The sequence below is a fragment of the Thunnus thynnus genome, chromosome 16 (genome assembly GCF_963924715.1).
Source record: "Thunnus thynnus chromosome 16, fThuThy2.1, whole genome shotgun sequence".
Taxonomy (NCBI): domain Eukaryota; kingdom Metazoa; phylum Chordata; class Actinopteri; order Scombriformes; family Scombridae; genus Thunnus; species Thunnus thynnus.
The window spans coordinates 9,859,481-9,878,553 of NC_089532.1; the positions used below are offsets into that span (position 1 = coordinate 9,859,481).

General features: G+C 40.6%; 2 protein-coding genes across 3 annotated transcripts in view; both read left to right on the plus strand.

Annotated features, from left to right (window-relative positions):
* The first annotated feature begins 2,680 nt into the window (after positions 1 to 2,680).
* On the plus strand, positions 2,681 to 15,947 carry cdan1 (codanin 1). The gene is made up of 28 exons (XM_067614014.1): positions 2,681 to 2,823; positions 3,328 to 4,067; positions 4,159 to 4,359; positions 4,693 to 4,883; positions 4,997 to 5,110; positions 5,208 to 5,286; positions 5,416 to 5,536; positions 5,810 to 5,919; positions 6,091 to 6,180; positions 6,316 to 6,391; positions 6,569 to 6,774; positions 7,079 to 7,211; positions 7,413 to 7,556; positions 7,646 to 7,812; positions 8,060 to 8,141; positions 8,300 to 8,389; positions 8,483 to 8,537; positions 8,735 to 8,871; positions 8,982 to 9,085; positions 9,503 to 9,652; positions 9,819 to 9,882; positions 10,081 to 10,159; positions 12,716 to 12,933; positions 13,130 to 13,237; positions 13,325 to 13,388; positions 13,637 to 13,848; positions 14,363 to 14,470; positions 14,916 to 15,947. Exons 1-28 carry the CDS (start codon positions 2,746 to 2,748, stop codon positions 15,036 to 15,038), a joined length of 4,044 nt encoding a protein of 1,347 aa, XP_067470115.1. The 5' UTR covers positions 2,681 to 2,745; the 3' UTR covers positions 15,039 to 15,947.
* Positions 15,948 to 17,070: 1,123 nt separating this feature from the next.
* The window catches only part of stard9 (StAR-related lipid transfer (START) domain containing 9), a 45,258-nt gene continuing 43,255 nt past the window's right edge, over positions 17,071 to 19,073 (plus strand). For both annotated transcript variants that reach the window (XM_067613263.1, XM_067613264.1), the window contains exon 1: positions 17,071 to 17,425. In XM_067613263.1, coding sequence (XP_067469364.1) covers positions 17,379 to 17,425 — 47 coding nt within the window. In that variant the 5' untranslated portion in view covers positions 17,071 to 17,378. The remainder of the gene's footprint in view (positions 17,426 to 19,073) is intronic.

The following is a 19,073-nucleotide window of genomic DNA, read 5'->3' on the forward strand; positions in this document are numbered from 1 at the left end:
AGTGTGTAATCTCTTCCTGCCAGGATCTTGGAGTAGCCTATGAGTTCTAGGTATCTCCATCTGATTAGCTGGTTATGTGGGTTCGGCCTGGGATTATCTGCTGCTGATTGGTCCGGAAATTACATCCTACCTTTTAAAAATGGCCATTTTTCCACCAGTCCATTGGCAGCATTTTGACAGCAGCACCTTGTTCTGTCCTCGGCCTCTGAACCACTGTTCTTCTATTTGTGATTGTCTTATTAGAGCGTTGTTAGACTTTGTGATGTATAGTAAGTATTTTTTGTACAAATTTGTAAATGCACATCCCACATTTATTTGTTGTAAATAGCACTGAAGCTGTAGGTGAAACTGTAGCTGCACTGTTTTCTCCTGTTTTTGTTTAATCCTTGGGAGTTAGGTTTAGTACGTGTCTTTTTGTTTGTTGGTTTGTTTCACCTACGTTAGTCAACACTTTTTGAGGAGACAGATTCTTATGTTTGTTGTTTTGGCCTTGGGTCGCCCTAAACTATATTGCTTCAGTTTAATATTTAATTGTTATTTCACTCTTTTTGTAATAATAGCAATAAATTGTTTTACTTATTGCAATTCCATGTTGAGATTTTGGTTCGGGGACCAGGGAGGGAACAACCTTTAACTCCCAATGTTGCACTCCAACCCACCTAGACTGGGGCGTAACATAAAGTGGGGACTAGTCTTTTTTTCATGTTTGTCCCACTTGTTGTTCATTGGTAAGTTGCTTTTGTTTTGCTTTTGGTTGGCAGTTTTTCTTTGTGTGTGGGGGCACAACATGGAAGTTGAAGTAGATGAATTCACAAGAAGTAATACCCTTGTAAAGTTGGACCGATGCACAAAAGCAGATTTTTTTTTGATTGCAAGTTTCTTTGACATCTCTGTCCTATTGAACGTATGCAGTCAGTGAAGTTGGTGGAAAACAGCAACAAACTCAAGACACCATTAATTTTGCAGTAAATATGTGGGAACCCTGCTTTTGGGAAGCAGTATGGGTACTTGGGGGGTCCTGGGAGGTAAATGCTAGATTGGATGGGCCGGGGCGACAAACTCTTGCAGGTTAAGTTAGGGTTAGGGTTAGGCTTGGGTTAGATTAGGTTAAGGGTTAGGATTTGGGTATAGGTAAAGGTTTTGGTTAGTGTACAAATATCACAAGAGTTTCACAAACCGTCTCTCTGGCCCATCCAATCTAGCACTAAGTGACCTGGAAGGCAGCAGTTCACTGCAGCTGGTCCAGGTCATCTGGGGAAGTACCCGGGGGAATGTGGGAATGGTCCCAGATGCCTGACCAGTACTCCCACTTGCTCCCCCTAGCATGGGTGGAATCTGGAAGGCAACAGTTCACTGCAGCTGGTCCAGGTTCATGCCAACCTTACTGGGGCAGGCTGGATGGCCGCAATCCTCTGTGGCTAATCTTGGTTGGCCCTCGGTGGAGGAGCACCCAGGGAGAGGAAATGCTGGGAGAAAGCTCAAGGAGGCAGCAGCTTGCTGTGGCTGATCAAAATGTGCATGTGTTTTCTTCAGTAGATGTATGCTATTACTTTACTTTTTTCAAGCATATTCCAGTGATAAATTAAATTTATAATGGCCGTCTATGGGAGTGTAGCTATAGTTATCAATATCTCAACAATTAAAAGAGCTAAAGTATTCATAGTTCATGGACAGGGGTCTCATGTGGAAATACTTGACATATTAAAACATGGTACCAATAGCACCACCATGTGGTAAGTTATTACGTGTTTTTTACATTTTGGCTAATAACTCGATTAGACTGATTAGACTTAGACTGACCCGATTGGACTGATAGGCCACATTTTTTGCTTCTTTTGGCACGCATTTCATCTAATCTTCAAAAAACGTATGAGTTCGTTTTTGGGTATCACTTACCATTTGTCTGCAATGGTTACCAAAATTTTGAAAGTGTGGCCTGATGCACATAACAGGCCATAACTCTTCAACACAAATTATGACTGCAACCAAATTTGGGAATGTTGTACATACAACCACATTGCACAAGTTTGTAACATTTCATACAATTCTACCCACAGAGGCGCTACAGTAACATTATAACATGATACTTCTAAAATTCTGTTGTCTTAAATAAAATGAAATGTGGTACACAATTTCTCCATGAGAATGTGCACAGCATAATGAAGCCCCACCTTGTGCCCATAAACACCACAATACTACTATTAACTGTAAAAACCATCTCTCTTAAATGTAATATTCCATGGCAACCAAATTCAGCAAAGTTGTACTGATAGGGATGCTAAATAAGTCTGTAGCATTTGATACAATTTTACCTGTAATTGGCACTACAAGATTTTAATAAATTGCTTCTGGAGCAGCAGCTAGCAGTCTTATCAGCTAGCAGCAATCCAACGCATTTTCTTCAGGAAACGCACATTCTAGTGTCCCTTTGGGATTAATAAAGTACTAAATCTATCTATCTATCTATCTATGAATTTTGGATACAACAAAAGCAGATAAATCCTTCCAGACTTCCGGAGCAACGACAAAACCAAAATAGGTGAATGAATCTCTCTAAACAGTCACAAAAAACACAGGCAGTATTATTTGCTTTACAGAATCTTGTAAAAATAATGATCACCCATGTTGTCACCAAACTGTTAGCTGCACACGTGGTCGGCATACGTCACCCGCAATACGCGCATGCGTTGTGGTTGACCCCGCCCCTCTCCTCTCAGTCCCTCCGCCGCGCAGCGACTGGCCAGAATGGCGGCTCTTTTGGAATCGCTTCTGTTGAAGAAAGTGGACGTTAATACGGTCTTGGACTGGCTGAAAAATGTTGAGGTAGGTCTGAAATAACTGAGAGCCACATGAGCGAGACATTTGATACGCGCTTGCCTTTGGGTAGCGTGTTATAAGAGATGACATAGCTCACAACTGATTGTAAACAAAACTTTTAGCTGGCGAGCTAGTAAGTTAGCTGTAGCCTGGATGGAATTGATCCCAGACGCGACGTTAGTTACGTTGTCAACTTTCTCGCCAGTCTAGGAAGATTTTTGTGTTGCAAGTTAAAACAGATCATAACTTATCATAGCTGCTTGCTTCTTCTTATTATTATCATCCGAAGGGGGCTGTGCAGCTAAGCAGATGTTAGCCAGCGCATTGTTAGCTCGGTGAAATGGCTATGTTCTGCAGAAATGTCTTGAAGCTGTCCAACCTTTACTGACCTAGTCACGCACTATCTTGGGTTCGTCATGGATCGAGTAACGTTGACCATCTGTGCCAATTCAATCTTAAAATGCTGCATTTGTAACAATCGTTCAACAGTTGTGTGTCTCTTCTCAACAGGAGGGTGACAGGCTGGCGTTCAGTGAACCTGAGGTGACAGTTCACAAACAAGAATTTGTCCCTTTTCTTTTAAACTTCCTGAGAGAGCAGAGCAGTCAAGCACTAACCCATGGCCCTGCTACGCCTGCAAAGACTCCCAGCCGCCCCAGGCCTGCTGCTCAGACTCAGGGCTTGTCTGACAGGAGGGGTTGCAGGTCTTCTGGTGGTGGAGCTGGCTCTCGGAGTGCCAGTCGGGTCCAGCTGTTTTCTCCTGCGCCCTCTGTGTCCCCTGTGAATGAGTGGGATGCTGCCAGTCAGTCAGGCACACACTGTTTGAGCGGGGTCAGTGCTTTCAGCAGCCCCTCCTTTTCTACAACATGGAGCCCAGCCTCTAGGCCCTCGGGCTCGGAGCGCCGACCTGGCCAGAGGATCAGTCTTGGGGACTACATTGTTTCTCCTCCTGAACTCCAGAACAGCCCCAGTTTTCAGTCACAAAAGGGCCGCAGGAGGGGTGGCGGCGGCATGGCGATGGGGGGACAAGGGAGACATGGAGGAGGGCGTGGTGGACATCATAGTGATGAGATTGGGAGGTGGGATAGTGGGGGGAGAAGATCCGGTAGAGGAGGAGGAGGAGGAGGAGGAGGAGGAGGAGGAGGATATGGTAGGATAAGTGAGCAGGTTTCACCTCCATCTGTGGGTCAGCTCAATTTCAACAATTTGGAGGACTTCCCCCCTGTTGGGTCAGCACCCATTTCACCTGCGTGAGTCCAAACAACTCTCAGTTTAACAAAATTCAACACTGACTTGATCATCTTTTTTTCAGATTTGATAACGGTGTCCATTGTTCTTCAGGGGAACTAAACCGTCTAGAAGAATAAACCCAACACCAGTCAGTGCAGAGCGGCCACACTCTAAACCAAAGACCTGCTTCACCTCCACCCCATTCAGTAAGCCCTCTAGTCCCCCGTCAGGGGTGGAGGCTCTCGAGGGGTCGATGACAGCGGCCAGTCCTCTGAGCCTGCAAGAAGAGAGGGAGCTACTAAAGAGGGAAAAGTAAGTAGACATGCATAATCACTCAATTGTTTTGACACGAAAATTGGCCTCTTATTGTGCCAGGGAGAGTAGTGAAAGAAAGGGTGACACAAATCTGCTACATGCTTTCTATGGTAGTGCCTTGCTGTAATGAAATATAAAGGAGACAAGTTAATAGTCTGTGCACTCAGTATGATAGTGTTATTCTACAGGTTTCCACACATATGTCCCAATATCATTATATTCTTCTTCTAGCCTCTGTTTTTTTTCTGCTCTGACTGCAGCATCACTTTCTCTTCACCTCAGTTTATCTCTGCAGTTTCATACAGTAATTAATAATATTTTTATTTTTAGGACTAAGCGTGCTCAGCAGGCCTGCTCTCCTCTGCCGTCCTCTTTGGACCCTTGCACCCCTACCAAGTCAGGACTCAGGACGGGTTCTAAGGTTACACCAGACCTGCAGACACCTTGTCCTGAACCATCCAAAGTCACCTTCGCCTCGGATCTGGATCTCCTGGCAGAACTATACTGTACCTGCATTTCTGGTATATGACCACTAGGTGGTGTTAGTGAGCTAAGCAATCAATAGGCTTAGGATACCATTTTAATAAAGTGAATTTTGAGAAACATAACAAACGTGTGTTTTCATGTCTTGCAGAAAACCTAGTGCCAAACATTTTCTTGGAGCTTTTCTTTGTGATGCAGTTGCTAACGTCTCAGTCTCCTCACACTCATGATGATGAACAGGAGAGTTTGTGTGCAGTAAATTCAGGTGATTATTTCTTATGTCACATGAAAAAATGCAATGATTTATCAACTTTCATTCAAAATGAAACCGATAAAGCTCCTCTTCTGTTTCTTGTTTTCAGATGCTCTGGAGAGATGTTACCTAAGACAAGTACACAACTGTGTGTATTTTGCGGTGAAGGTTCTGGAGAATCAGTTTCAGTGAGTGTCTTTATTTCATGTGTCACAGTTTTCCTCATTTATCTCTTCTTCACTAACAGGAATATATGAGCTCACAGATCTTTCCTGATTTAGAGACTTTCACAAGCATGTGTTTTTATCACGTTTCAGGTTGGTCGCTCATTTGGACAAATGCACCTTGCGTATGCTGGCAGAAAATGAAAGAGTGGCGTCTTTTTCTCTGGATCTCAGGGATCGATTGACTCAGGCCCAAGACAGAAGCACAGCCAAGGTAAATGCTTCAAATAAAGGTTATTGAAAATATTTGAATGCTTGTCCCACTAATGATAGAAGTTATTTAAAAGCATCTAATTTTTCAATATCATCAACGTTATTACTACATGATATTTTGCTCATGCCACTTGCTTTTGTTTAAGAATAGTTTGTACTTGCTTAATTTCTCGGTAAACATTTTCCTTATTGGTCTGTGATTTTCAGACAACCTGAAAATGTTATACTCTCTTTTTTGTTCATAACATTTTGTATTCAACCTTCTCTCTTCCAGCTCTCTCCTTCAGTTTCCACTTTCATCCACTCGGTCCCATTCCAGCCCGCTACGGACAACCGATCCAACTTCAATAGTGACAAAGCCTTCCACACTTTTAAAAAACAGAGGTATACACAAGCATTTTTTGTAGATTTATCTTTGAAATTAGTAGCTGCACTATTTCAAATATATTCTAGGCTTGGTGCTTGGTGGAGAATTCATAGTTCATAGCTTAAGTGCTAAACTAGACTTGATCATCAGTTATTCTTTTGCATGTCACATTTCTGCCCCTTTCTCAGAGATATTTTTTATGAGGTTCTGCGGGAATGGGAGGACTTTCACAAGGAACCAGGATGGAACTTTGATGCTGCTCTCGGGAGTAGGATCAGGTGAGTTCAATTAAATATTTACCACAGCTTTTTTGCCTCCCGTACCAGCTGTAATTAAAATAAAATCTATCTACTTATCTAATCTAACCTGATTTAGTTGTGCTTTATGCATTTTTTTGTGTTTTGTTTTTTTAGAGGAATGATGAGTCAACTGACCGCTGCAGGAAACCATTCACATTTTGCACGTCTGTTCCTGAAGCAGCTTGTTCAGGTAGACTATGGCACTTCATCCACACTTTCACAATCATCTTAATAAGTTATTTTTAAATTTTTTGTCTAATAACTTACATTTAAGATAAAAAGACACCTTAGATCAGAATTGTGGCGTATTGCCTATTATTGTATAACACTTGACCTAATAAGGTTCTTTATCTGTCGTTTTCTTCAGATGTGTAAAGGCCCCCGTTTTAACAGTTCTCCCGGGGACACCCCTGATGCCGACCTGCTGGGCATGCTGGGAGCTGACAGCCTGGGGCGTTTGAAGCGTCTCGAGGAGCGCCTCATTCAGCCTCAAGGAGTTGTTGGCCCCTGCCCTCCTCCGTCCTTCCCTGGTCACCAAGAGTTCTTCAGGGACTTCTTGCAGATAGCTAGTTGGTAAGATAATACATCACAAACAAAGATCACCAAGTACACTGCATGATATGAAAAATATAAAATCTGCACACAGCATCTAAATGTTTAATTTATTTCATAGCTACCTAACCTGACAGGCCAGTTAGGGTGGTATAAGTTTTTCATAATAACAGTTATTTTATTTTCTTAGCAAGTTTTTCATTTGGCAGATGTGCATTTCAAACTGAATTAAACGTTTAATTTGTTAAAAAGTAAAATCTTTTTGTATGTATTCGGTGTCTGTTGTCTTTCTGTGATCTAACATGTCTTTCATACTGTGCACCAGCTGTCAGCTGAACCAGCACCTGCAGGACAGCTTGTGCCAGCAGCTCCTTCAGCTGGATGAGGTGTCCATCCTGAGCCCTCCTGCTTCAATTGGGGAGGGAGAGGAGGAGGGAGACGGGGACATGGAGCAGCAGGTACTGTATGCTAGAATCAAACAAGCAGATATTACTGATATGTAAACTTATCAGTGTTTCTGCGATTTACCTGTGTGTGCCATGTCAATTTGGATCAAGATAGTTATATTAGTAGTAACAATATTTCAGCATGTATAGTCCATAAAATACATCTTGCCAGATTCAGAAAAGACTAATCTCCTTTGCGTCTTATCTCATCAGGATGAGAAACAGCGGTTTGCCTCCGTGCTGCTCCTCGCTCGTCTTCTTGCTAAGTTTTTGGGATTCATTTCCTTTCTGCCTTACCAAACATCTGAGAGACCATCCAGGGAGATTCAGGAGGCCGCTATAGCCCTGCGCAGCAAGGTGATGAAAAAAGTTTTTAAAAGTAATACATCACAGGTCTGTTTGAAATATTAACATGAGAAATCTTATACTCTCTCTCGGTCTTACAGAGTGTCCCAGTGCTGGATGTGTGTGCTGTGCTGAGTAATAGTGTGAGGAGGCGGCGCACCATCCTGACTGTACCCTGGCTCGTTGAGTTCCTCTCCATGCTGGACTTTATTGGTCCTCTGCTGCTCTGCTACAGGACTGCTTTGGGCACACTGCTTCTCCTGTACAGGTAGAGTATGTCTCAACCTCGAGAAAAGCTGCAGTTAAGCACCTGAGGTTGTTTTTTTTCGCAAAAATATATATTATAGCTCTCATAGACTTTCAAACTGTAAATAACAAATCTGAAAACGCAAGCAAGAATCAGAAGCCTCTATCTTAACAACCTCAGGCAAACAAACACTTTCTTTTCTCTTTTTTATTCACTTTTGACCTCTTGTTGTTAACTTTGGCTAAACATAGCTTTTGTTTGCTTGTAGGAGAATGCTGCTGGGCAAATGTGGAGAAATGTGTTACCTGAACAAGCTGCTAATGGTGTCTGTATTGGGATGGCTCTTCCAGGTAAGACACAACTTGTAGATATTTGATTTTGAATATAATGGTATGTTGTGAGCGGCAGAACACAACTGGTTGTAATCTACTTACAGAGCTCACCTTTGTCTTTGTCTGAGAATCATTTTTGTTACATTGTTAAACTTGTTGTGTTTTTACTTGTGCAGATCCCAGTGATTCCTGAGGACATTTTTTTCACCAGTGAGTTTACTGAGGTAGCGAAGCTGGAAGACAGCAACACAAATGCTGCAGGACTTGTAAGTGAAATGTTCATTCCACTTGGTATTTGTCCATAAAATTCCCACAGCTGGTTTTTCACTCATACTGCTATTTCTCTTGTTATTTTTTAGGACTGCATTTCCCTGGTGGATCAGCAGCTTCTCTATACATGTTGTCCATTTCTTGGTGAGTGGAAATGTATTTTGTTTGATATTCCCTCAGGGATGAATGGTGCAGTTTTTACCTTTACTTTTTTTTTTTTTCATGTGGCTGTAAAAGGCAGCCAAGCTGGAGAGATTAGATCCTATTTTGTCCTTACATTATCACCACAAATGAGCCATTGAGCTGTGGATCAATGTTCTGGCTTGTTTTCATCGCTCCAGGTGAGTTTCGTAAGCTCCTAGCTGCCTTTGTGTCTGGAAGCACTGCCAAGAGTGGAGGAATAATTCGCAAGATCACTCCCACTTCTGCTGAGCTAAGAGATACACCAAGTGCCAACAGGTCGCAGCAGAAACTGCAGGTGAGTCAACAGGAGATGTAGTAAATAGAAATGTTATATTGCATCATGGAATCGCCTGCACGAGTATTCAAACCAAACACTCAAATGTGACAATTCTTCCTTTTGTGAAGGTGGATCTCGAGCAAGCCTTCTTTCATAACCAGCCGCCGTCTCTGCGTCGCACTGTGGAGTTTGTAGCTGAGCGTGTCGGATCCAACGCTGTCAAGCATATGAAGTAGGTATCACAGAGCTGGGAGGCGGTTGGGGTCTGAGAACTGCACATAATCAGTCATGAATTTCCATATTTCCAAGTCATGGATTTCCAAATTAACTGTAACTTTCACATTTCCTTATTTTACTTTTACCACCCGTCCACTAAATTACCTTTTAGAATTGAATAGGACTCTAAGAATAGCAGGTTATCAGCCTGCAAATTTGGTTGGTTGCCTACCTAAGTGGCTAGTGGACAAAGTGAGTGTTCAGGAGTTGGTGTGAATTTACCACCCTGTGTGCATACATTGTTTTTTTAGATGTGTGTATCAAAATCTATTTTTAACAGCACTAAAACTGAACTGTATAGTATGTGTGTGTTTTTTTTTGTCTATGCATGTATGTGTTTATGTGTTCAAATGTATCTGGGGATCTTCAACAGGGCCACATTAGTGAGTGAGTTGGTGGAGAGAGGTGAGAAGATGCTGCGAGATGGACTGCAGTCGCCAAATGCAAATCCATCAAAACTGAATGACTCTATCTGTGCTCAGCTGTGTGACACAGGCTTGGAGGCCCTGGCAAGAGCTACAAGGTACAACAGCTTATTTTACAAGTAACCTGCAAAAACTGTCTGTCTCCAAGTCCATTGATATAATAGGATGCTAGGATGTATACTGTACATGTATTAGTGAAGGGCCATTTGAGTCTGTATAGTCATTTCTACTTTATGGTAAACTCTTTTTTATGTGATTCTTCAGATTTTGCTGTGAGAAGAGTCCTGAAGCTATAAGAATCCTGCTCCCTGATGAGACCTCCCCTGCTGTAAGTCCTGTGAACATCACTGTGCAAAATAGTAAATAATGGCATGTAAACATAAAAAGTCCTGAAGCCTCCATTACAGAGCAAACCAAGCACATACAGTACATATATATATTATTTTAAGAGGGGAGGAAAAATACACAATAAACCTAAATCATGAGTGTGTTGTTCTATTTTTTCTGATACTGTATCTCTGTGCAGGTCTTGACCACATCTGAAAACATCACCAAACGTCTTGCAACAGAAAAAGCCTGCAGCTGGCTCTCTGGCAACATTACAGGTAGTTGGGTGAAGCATCATTTATGTGTTTCTGCATGTTTTTACCCCTTTAAATTTAAGTCTCGGTCTTATAATTTTTATAAAGTGTTTTTTAGAGCTGCAACAATAAGTTGATTGACAGAAAATTAATCAGAAACTATTTTGATAATTGTTTTGAGCCAGATAAAAAAAAATAAAATAACGGTTCCTGCCTTGAAGAAGGTCTCTGACTGAAAGCTTGTTAATTAAAAAGATTCTTGCACAGATTGAATGTGCAGATGCTTTTTTTTCATTCAGTTCAAAGAAAAAATACCAGAATTTTCTGGTTCCAGCTTCTCAAATGTGAATATTTTGCTGGTTTATTTAGTCTTCTGTGATATTAAAATTAATATCTTTGGGTTGTGGATTGTCAGTTGGAACAAAAAAAGACATTTTAGATTCCATTTTGGGTATTTACCATCTTCTGGTTTTTAATAGACCAAATAACTAATTAATTAATAGAGAAAATAATCAACAGTTTAATCAATAATGAAAATAATCATTAGTTGTAGCCCTAGTGTTTTTTGAACCTTTGCCATTTTTTCCTTTTTTTGTCTTGAGATGGGCAACCATGTCCATGTTTGCATTTAATTTGTATTCTTGTTCCAAATATTTGTCTTGTAATTTGAAACCACACATACTGTAATGATTGTGATGAATTATGTGTGTCAAGCAGTAGTTACTGTACGTTACATTTCAAAGTGTAACACTGACATGCCTTGGAAGAATTGTAAAACTTAAAGTTATATTTTGTTGAGACTACAGATTTATAAAGTATTCAGACCCCTTTACTTTTTTCACATTGTTATGTTGCAACCTTATGCTAAAATTGTTCAAATTAATTTTTTCCCCTCAATACCCCATAATGACAGAGCGAAAACAGGATTTTAGAAATTTTTGCAAATTTATTAAAAAGGAAAAACTGGAATATCACATTGGCATAAGTATTCAGACCCTTTTCTCAGGTGAAGCACCTTTGGCAGCAATTACAGCCTTGAGTCTTCTCGGGTATGACACGTCAAGCTTTGCAGCTTTTTGGGGATTTTCTGCTGCTCTCCTCTGCAGATCCTCTCAAGCTCTGTCAGGCTGGATGGGCATCGTCGGTGAACAGCCATTTTCAGGTCTCTCCAGGGATGTTTGATTGGGTTCAAGTCAGGGCTCTGGCTTGGCCACTTGAGGACATTCACAGAGTTGTCCCTAAGCCCCTCCTGCGTTGTCTTGGCTGTGTGCTTAGGGTCATTGTCCTGATGGAAGATATACCTTTTGGCTCAAAAAGGTCCTGAGCGCTCTGGACCATCATTAAGGATATCTCTGTTCTTTGCTCTGTTCAGCTTTCCCTCATCCCTTACCAGTCCCCCAGTCCCTGCTGCTGAAAAACACCCCTACAGGATAATGCTGCCACCACCATGCAGTGCCTGGTTTCCTCCAGACATGACGCTTTGAATTGAAGCCAAACAATTCAATCTTGGTTTCATCAGACTAGAGAATATGACCAGAGAATCTTGTTTTTCACAGTTTGAGAGTCCCTTACATACTTTTTTTGCAAATTCTAAGCGGGCTTTCATGCGTCTTTCACTGAGTAGTGGCTTCTGTCTGGCTGCTCTACCATAAAACACAGATTGGTGGAGTGTTGCAGTGATGGTTGTCCTTCTGGAAGTTTCTCCCATCTCCACACAGGATCTCTAGAGCTCAGTTAGAGTGACCATCGGGTTCTTGGTCACCTCTCTTACCAAGGCCCTTCTCCCCCGATTGCGTAGTTTGGCTGGCCAGCTCTAGGAAGAGTCCTGGTTGTTCCAATCTTCTTCTTCTAATTCTTAAGAATTACAGAGGCCACTCAGCTCTTGGGAACCTTCAATGCAGCAGAAATGTTTCTGTAGCCTTCCTCAGATCTGCTCCTCAACACAATCCTGTCTCTGAGCTGTGCAGGCAGTTCCTTCGACCATGGCTTGGTTTTTACCCTGATACGCATTGTCAGCTGTGAGACCTTATATAGACAGATGTGTGCTTTTCCAAATCACATCCAACCAATGGAATTCACCACAGATTGACTCCAATCAAGGAGAAACACCTCAAAGATGGTCAAAAGAAATGGAAGGCACCTGAGCTAAATTTCATAAATAAATCTAATACATTTGCAGAAACTTCTAAAATTCTGTTTTGACTTTGTCATTATGGGGTATTGAGTGTATATTGATGAGGGAAAAAAAAGAATTTTTCACATAACAAAATGTGAAAGGGTCTGAATACTCTCTGAATGCACACGATTTCACATGCATTGTATTTTTGCAGGTGTGTTGTATTGAGTTCATTAAATTGTGAAAGGACTTTTTGTTCTGCCCACTGAACCAATGTAAGAATGAATAATATGTAGGGACCATGCTCCAACATGCAAAAACACCTGAGAGCTTTCAGTGCTGTTGGGATCATGTTGTACAACATCATTGCCATTGCTGATGAAAAAAGAAACCAATGCTGTGATTAAAGGTTCCCTAAAGGACATCCATCTTAAGATTTCCTTTCTGTTTTCTCACCGTCTCAGCACTGATAAGGCGAGAGTGGAAGAGCAGGTATGATCGTGTGGTGAAAGCTCTGGGTAGCCCAGTGGTTGCAGACTCTGGGGATGTGGCGGGAGCCGTGGTTGAGCTAGAGCAGACGACTACCCCCAAGAGAAAGCAAGGAAGCGAGAGAGTGACCTCCTGCCCTCCACACTGCAACCACAACGCTTCACTGCCTTCTGACGTCCTCATAATGATGAAGGTACACTTCATCTCTATGGATATTTTAACCCTTTATTAAGGAGTAGTAGTTGTGATTTATTTATCAGTACAGTACTATATTTGATGGATCACTCCTTATGAGTTTGGGTGTTGGACAGTGTTATATCACCAGTTTGCCTCACACAAATGTTTTAAAGGAAATCCAAAGAACTGACTGAATTTACTTTTTTATGAAGGAGCTGTTGAGCATCGCAGTAGGCCCCCGGACTGACGAGGAGCTGCCAACTGACTCCCAGCTCAGAACGCTGCTTCAGAGAGTGGGAGACACACTGGCCTGCAGAAAGGTACATCAACTACAACAGTAGTGTCAGATTTATTGATTTTTTTGCCAGTATTGATCACACTCTGTTTTCTTTTATCTTCTCTCTTAGTTCTCAACTGTGGTGTCAGAGCAGATGCTTGTGAACTCGACTGTCCTACTGGCCTGCAAGCTTGGTAAGACAGTCCTGGCTGTCAATGATAAAACTTTTAATAACAAGACCTTTATGACATGCGATGTATACTACATTTTGTTGTTATTAAGTGCGTCATAATTAATTTTGTTATTTGAATTGTGCCTTGCGGCTTAAATGCAAACAGCATGTAGTGTGTTTCATTTTGGTTGATATACTGTACTGTGTAAAAGACCTGACCTGGGGCTATTGTGTGTGTGTGTATGTGTATGTGTGTGTGTGTGTGCTCAGTGTCCGCAGAACTGCCGGTGCTGTCTCTGTCAGAGTGCAGCAGAGGTGGTGAGGTTGTTGTGGGTCCTGGTTCAGGTTCAGAGCCTCCTGTCAGAGCACTGCTGGAGCAGCTTGCTGAGCTGTGGGAGAGGGACTTCTGTTCCTCTGCCCCCCTCCACCTGCTCTTCACCCCAATCACTGTCACTGCTGTGCTGAAGGCCAGTGACACTGAGGTACTTCTACCACTGCTGCTAATACTATTTCTATCTTTTTTTTTTACCTGTGTTCTCCACAACTACCAAGACACTGTGTATATACAATATAATCATTAGCCTCTATTGACCTTGTATTTTTATCAAGGATTTACAGTGACAGGTGTGCAAATTGCACTTTTCTCATTTAGAGATGAAAAAAACATATTGCTTATTTAATCTTTGTGTTTTCACCTGTGTCTGTCTGCCTTTGTTTTACTTTGGTGTGTGCTGTTGACCATCAGGTGGTACTCAAAATTAGCTTTTGGTCATTTCAATTATTTTCACTTTTCTTCAGATTTTTCATTAATTCCACACTGCAAATATTTCAGTTTTTGTTATTTCTGATATATCTAGCCTCATTTGACCAATACAGATTATATGTTTTGTGACAATCCTTTCATATTTCCCCTTAAATATCAGGTTTTCTCTGACATCTGAAAGTTGTTTTACTCTATGTAATGACCTTTTCTAATGTGCTTATTTGTCATTTTAGTGGAACAACTACCTGTTCTTGGTTAGACAGCTGGTTGACAGAGGAATCTTGGGCGAAGAAGAGGTCATATCTCATTGGAAGAAGCTTACAAACTTGGCCGTACCAGCGGTGAGGGTCCACTGCATTCATCGTCATACATTCTTTGGAAAATATTAGGGCTGCAACTATTATTTTTATCTGCTGATTATTTTCTCAATTAATCGTTTTGTCTATAAAATGTCAGTAAATAGTATAAAAATGCCTGTTGTAATTTCCCTGAGTCCAAGGTGATGTCTTCAAATGTATTGTTTTGTCCAACCAACAGTCCAAAACCCAAAATATTCAGTTTACTGTCCTGTGTGACAAAGAAAAGCATCAAATCTTCAGATCTGAGAAGCTAAAGCTTTAAAAAATGACCAAAACGGTTATTCAACTATCAAACTACTTGCCGATTAATATTTTGTTGATTGACTCATTGCAGCTCTAGAAATAAGTCTTTTGTCTTTCACCAGTGATTTGACCACATTGACCGTTTCCCTCTCCATCCCGCTCTCTCATTTCTATGTCATTTTAGGAGCTGATGGAGAAATTTCAGCTGCAGTCACGGAGTGTTAAACCCTCCTCGCCTCTGGCCGAGTTACAAAGCCACATGGACATGCTGCAGGTCTCACAACAGACAGTAGAGGGGGCTACATGACAATAATACCAACCTGTATCCCACGGCATCTTTTGTGTGATCACCACTGTGTTTTATGTCACATCTATCAGTGTGATGTTCAAAGGAGAGACAGTTCTGGGTGACTTCTTGTTGTTGACCATTTTTCGAGTTGTCATCTCTGCAAAGGCCATCAAAGCTGTTCCACAGTCAGCCTCTGCTAGCTTATTGCAACTTTTGATCTCTACCTGTGAAGTGAAGTGAAGCAGCCTTTCATGAATTTCTCTGCTCTTTTTCTAAGGTGCTGATGAGTACTAGAAAACCCTGACAGGCCAGGTTAGTAGCTAGGGACCACAGCATCTTACACCTTAGATCTGTGAAATCATCCCGCAAGAAAAACCTGGATAGATAATTGTGTCAATTGGGAAATAGTACTAGCTTCTATTTCAAATAGCCAAGATCATAGCAGATTCTTGAAAAAGATAGAAAAAGGGTCTGCATCAAGATGGGCATTCATAATTTTTGCAACCCGGAGCTCAAAATGAGTAGGTTCAGTGTTGCTTAAAGGCCTTGGTTCATTAAAACATACAACATATACTGTGTTTTTACATTTGTGACTCATGAATTTCTACCAGACAAGCCATAGTTTAAAGTTTTAGAGACACTGCTTTAGACAGTTGCTAAAAATTAACTGAAAAAATATATGGGCAGTTTTTAGACCCTCCAGAGAAAACCAGTGTCTTTATTTTAGTATAGCACTTTTCACACACTGCCTATGACCGCCACTACTAGTGACTGCATGTTTATTTCATGAGTGCGAGACTGCATTTGTGATCGTTTCTGTTCATGTTGAACAAGCGCCGTATCCCCAGCTGCTTTTAAATGAGAAATATTTTTATTTTGCGACAAAATTGAAATGATAATAATAAAGATTTATTCTGCTTTAGTGTTTATTGTGTATTGTCATATTTGTTATGTTGGTAGCAGGAAAAACTGTATTGTGCTGTTGAAATTCTGGTATGAAAAAGCCCAGGATCGAATATCATTTGTTTCCCAAGACAAACCACACATCAGATTATTTTTACTACGTTTCAGAGGAAAGTATTGTAATTTTTACATCACTATGTTTATTTCACAGCAGTAGTTACTGGCTACTTTTCAGATCAATATTTTATGAATGAAATGATCAGTTTATAAAATGTGGATTGTTATAGTTTAGGTTACCCAACAGTATCAATTGTTAAAGGACAGGTTCGCAATTTGTCAACTCTGTCTTAAAACAACAATCAGGTGCCCAAATGACCACTGAAATAGTTTTTTTTAATTGCCATAACCATTGCTCCTATTCATGCTGACCATAAGAAGATCCCTTCATAATGTACTTACAATGTAAGTGATGGAGTCCAAAATCCATGAGCCTCCTGTGCAAAAATTTAAAAGTTTATCTGAAGCAAATATGAAGCCTCAGCTCTACAAATTAGTCAAATCAAGTAGATATCTTTCAATTTTACAGTCTTTTTAGTGCTTTTAAAGTCGTCCTTTTCGTTACTACCACCACAGCTCAACAGGGAAACACTGTCTGAGGAAACACAAAGAGGGAATTTTATGCTAAAAATACTGTAAATGTGGCAGATATCCACTTGATATGACTAACTCAGATTGCTGAAGCCACATATAAGCTTCAGCGTTACTTTTAGTTCCTGTTTTTTGGCACAAAATGACTGTGTAAACACACTTGGGATTTTTGGCCCCCATCACTTACGCTGAAACCACATTTGAAGGAGATCCGTTAATAGCCAGTATGAACAGGAGGAATAATTACAGCGAGGAAAAAACCTCTTTCAGTGTTCATATAGACACCTGACTACTGTTTTAAGACAGAAACTGTCCTTTAAATTTAGCTCTGCCTTGACCTAATTAAAATGCTACATGTGCATGTCAATGAATCCATCCAATGCATCCAATACTCATGTACTTCTACTTAAGCAAGATTCTGACTGCATGACTCGATATTTGTTATTATGATACTACTACTTCAGTGGATTTAAATAATAACACAAATGCAAAAAAAAGGGATTTGAATATGGCTCAGTAGGAGGAGGAGTGTCCAGCAGTATCTCTCCTCCCGCCCCTCCCTTTCTGTCCAGCAGGAAGTTTCAGTTCCCTGTGAGAGTTTTTGGAGAGTCGCGGCGGGCGGTTGGACCGTCTACCAGCCGGTTGAAATGGCTTGAGAGGCGGATGGCAAGGACGGTTTCGCCTCGCTTCAAGTTTTGTCATTAGAGTATTGATATGCAATATGCTTACTCAAATGAGTAGCGTTATTTTACACCAGCTCCGAGTTATTCCGCTGCTGTGTTGTGTGTAAAATCTTCGGAAGGCATCATGGCAAACGTTAAAGTTGCCGTTCGAGTCCGTCCACTCAACGCAAGGTAAGTTTAACGTTAACGCTGTTAGCCATAATTGTTGTAAAATACGGCTAAATTAGCTAATTGAATGAAACGACGTTTCATTATTAGAGCCCCGTCTCTTCATGTCTGAACTGTTGGGGGATTTTGCTGCTACTTTGTGCTAATAACATACCAAACAGTACACTTCTCATGCTATCTTTTGTATTAACACTGTTGTTCTTTTTGCTTTTTGCCGTGTCTAACGTTAAATCGTTATGCTAGCTAGCTAGTTAGCTCGGCACTAACTATGTGCAGTGGTTAGAAGTGGAACAAGTGGTGCACATGGTGAATAATGACAACTGTGGCTGTCAGTACTGTTGTCTGACTGTATGTGGAGCTGAGAAATGGAGCTAAAGTAGGTTAAGTTCAGAGTAACTTAAGGCATGTCTTTATACAACAACCAATTAGTGTTAATTGGTTTCATAATTTGGAATGAATGATGATGTAACGTTATACAAAACAATTTAGATGCCTCTGTGTGTTGGACTGCCCTTAGGATGAATCAGTTGTGGTGTTTTAAATGGCCTGTTTTATCCCAGGGTGGCAAGAAACCCAAAATATAAATCTATTAACATCCAGTTTTAGTTTAATTAGTTGATTACTTGATTAGTTAATTAACAGAAAATTAATTAGCCTCTATTTCATCAACTGATTAATATTTTGAGTCATTTTTTTCCAACATAAATGCCAAACATTTGTTGGTCCCTGCTTCTCAAAACTGAGGATCTGCTGCTTTTCTTTGTTTTGTATGATAGTAAACTTAAATATCTTTTGGTTTTGCTCTGTTTGTTGGACAAAACAAGCAATTTGAAAATGTCACATTGAGATTATGATGATAAAAGTGACTTTTAGTTGCAGCCCTGTGAATCTATATCAGTTTTTCCATTGAAGCTATATGTTTTTACACCAAGTGAAATATTCAAACCCAAGATTCAGGATTTGTTATGGCTGCACCATTCCATGAAATGGAAATATTCTTGTGCAACCTGTCATATTTGATATCTTTTGAAACTTTGGGATTACCACTAGATATGTTTTAAAAGGTTTGGTGGGTTTGAACAATGCTTGCCTGTACCGCATGAGTTATTAAGTAGGTCTGAAGTGGTACATTTCATAATACTAAACAAGGAAAAGAAGACAGACTCAACAAATGTTTGGTTTCCTTTTAACTATTTTTATTCTTAAATGAGAGGCATTTATGGTGAAAAAAGTTCCCCTCTATTTTACAGTCTTGTAAAATCTACTATTGAAGTAGCAAAGTAACACAGGGAAGTTGCTCTGCCCCCCTTTACATTAAGAGGCAAATTGCTGCAATATGTTAAATAACAGGTCTTTTGGCTCTGGGGGATATAGCACACACACACAGTATAAGCACTACAGTAATACATGAATTACATGGCACTCCTGCAGGATGTTTTGCAGGGGTGCTTAATGTGAGGGTCACCACAATACCATAACAAAGCATTATTCAAGCTATGAAGGGCTGGACAATGATTCTTTCAAACAGTCTTCCTGGTGTTTTGCATAACAAAAGAATTTCTTATACCTAATGTTCACTGTCATGCAAATCTATGCCTCCAGATTCTGATTCTGACAGTCCTACTGTCCTCTTTCCTGTTTTTTTTTTTTT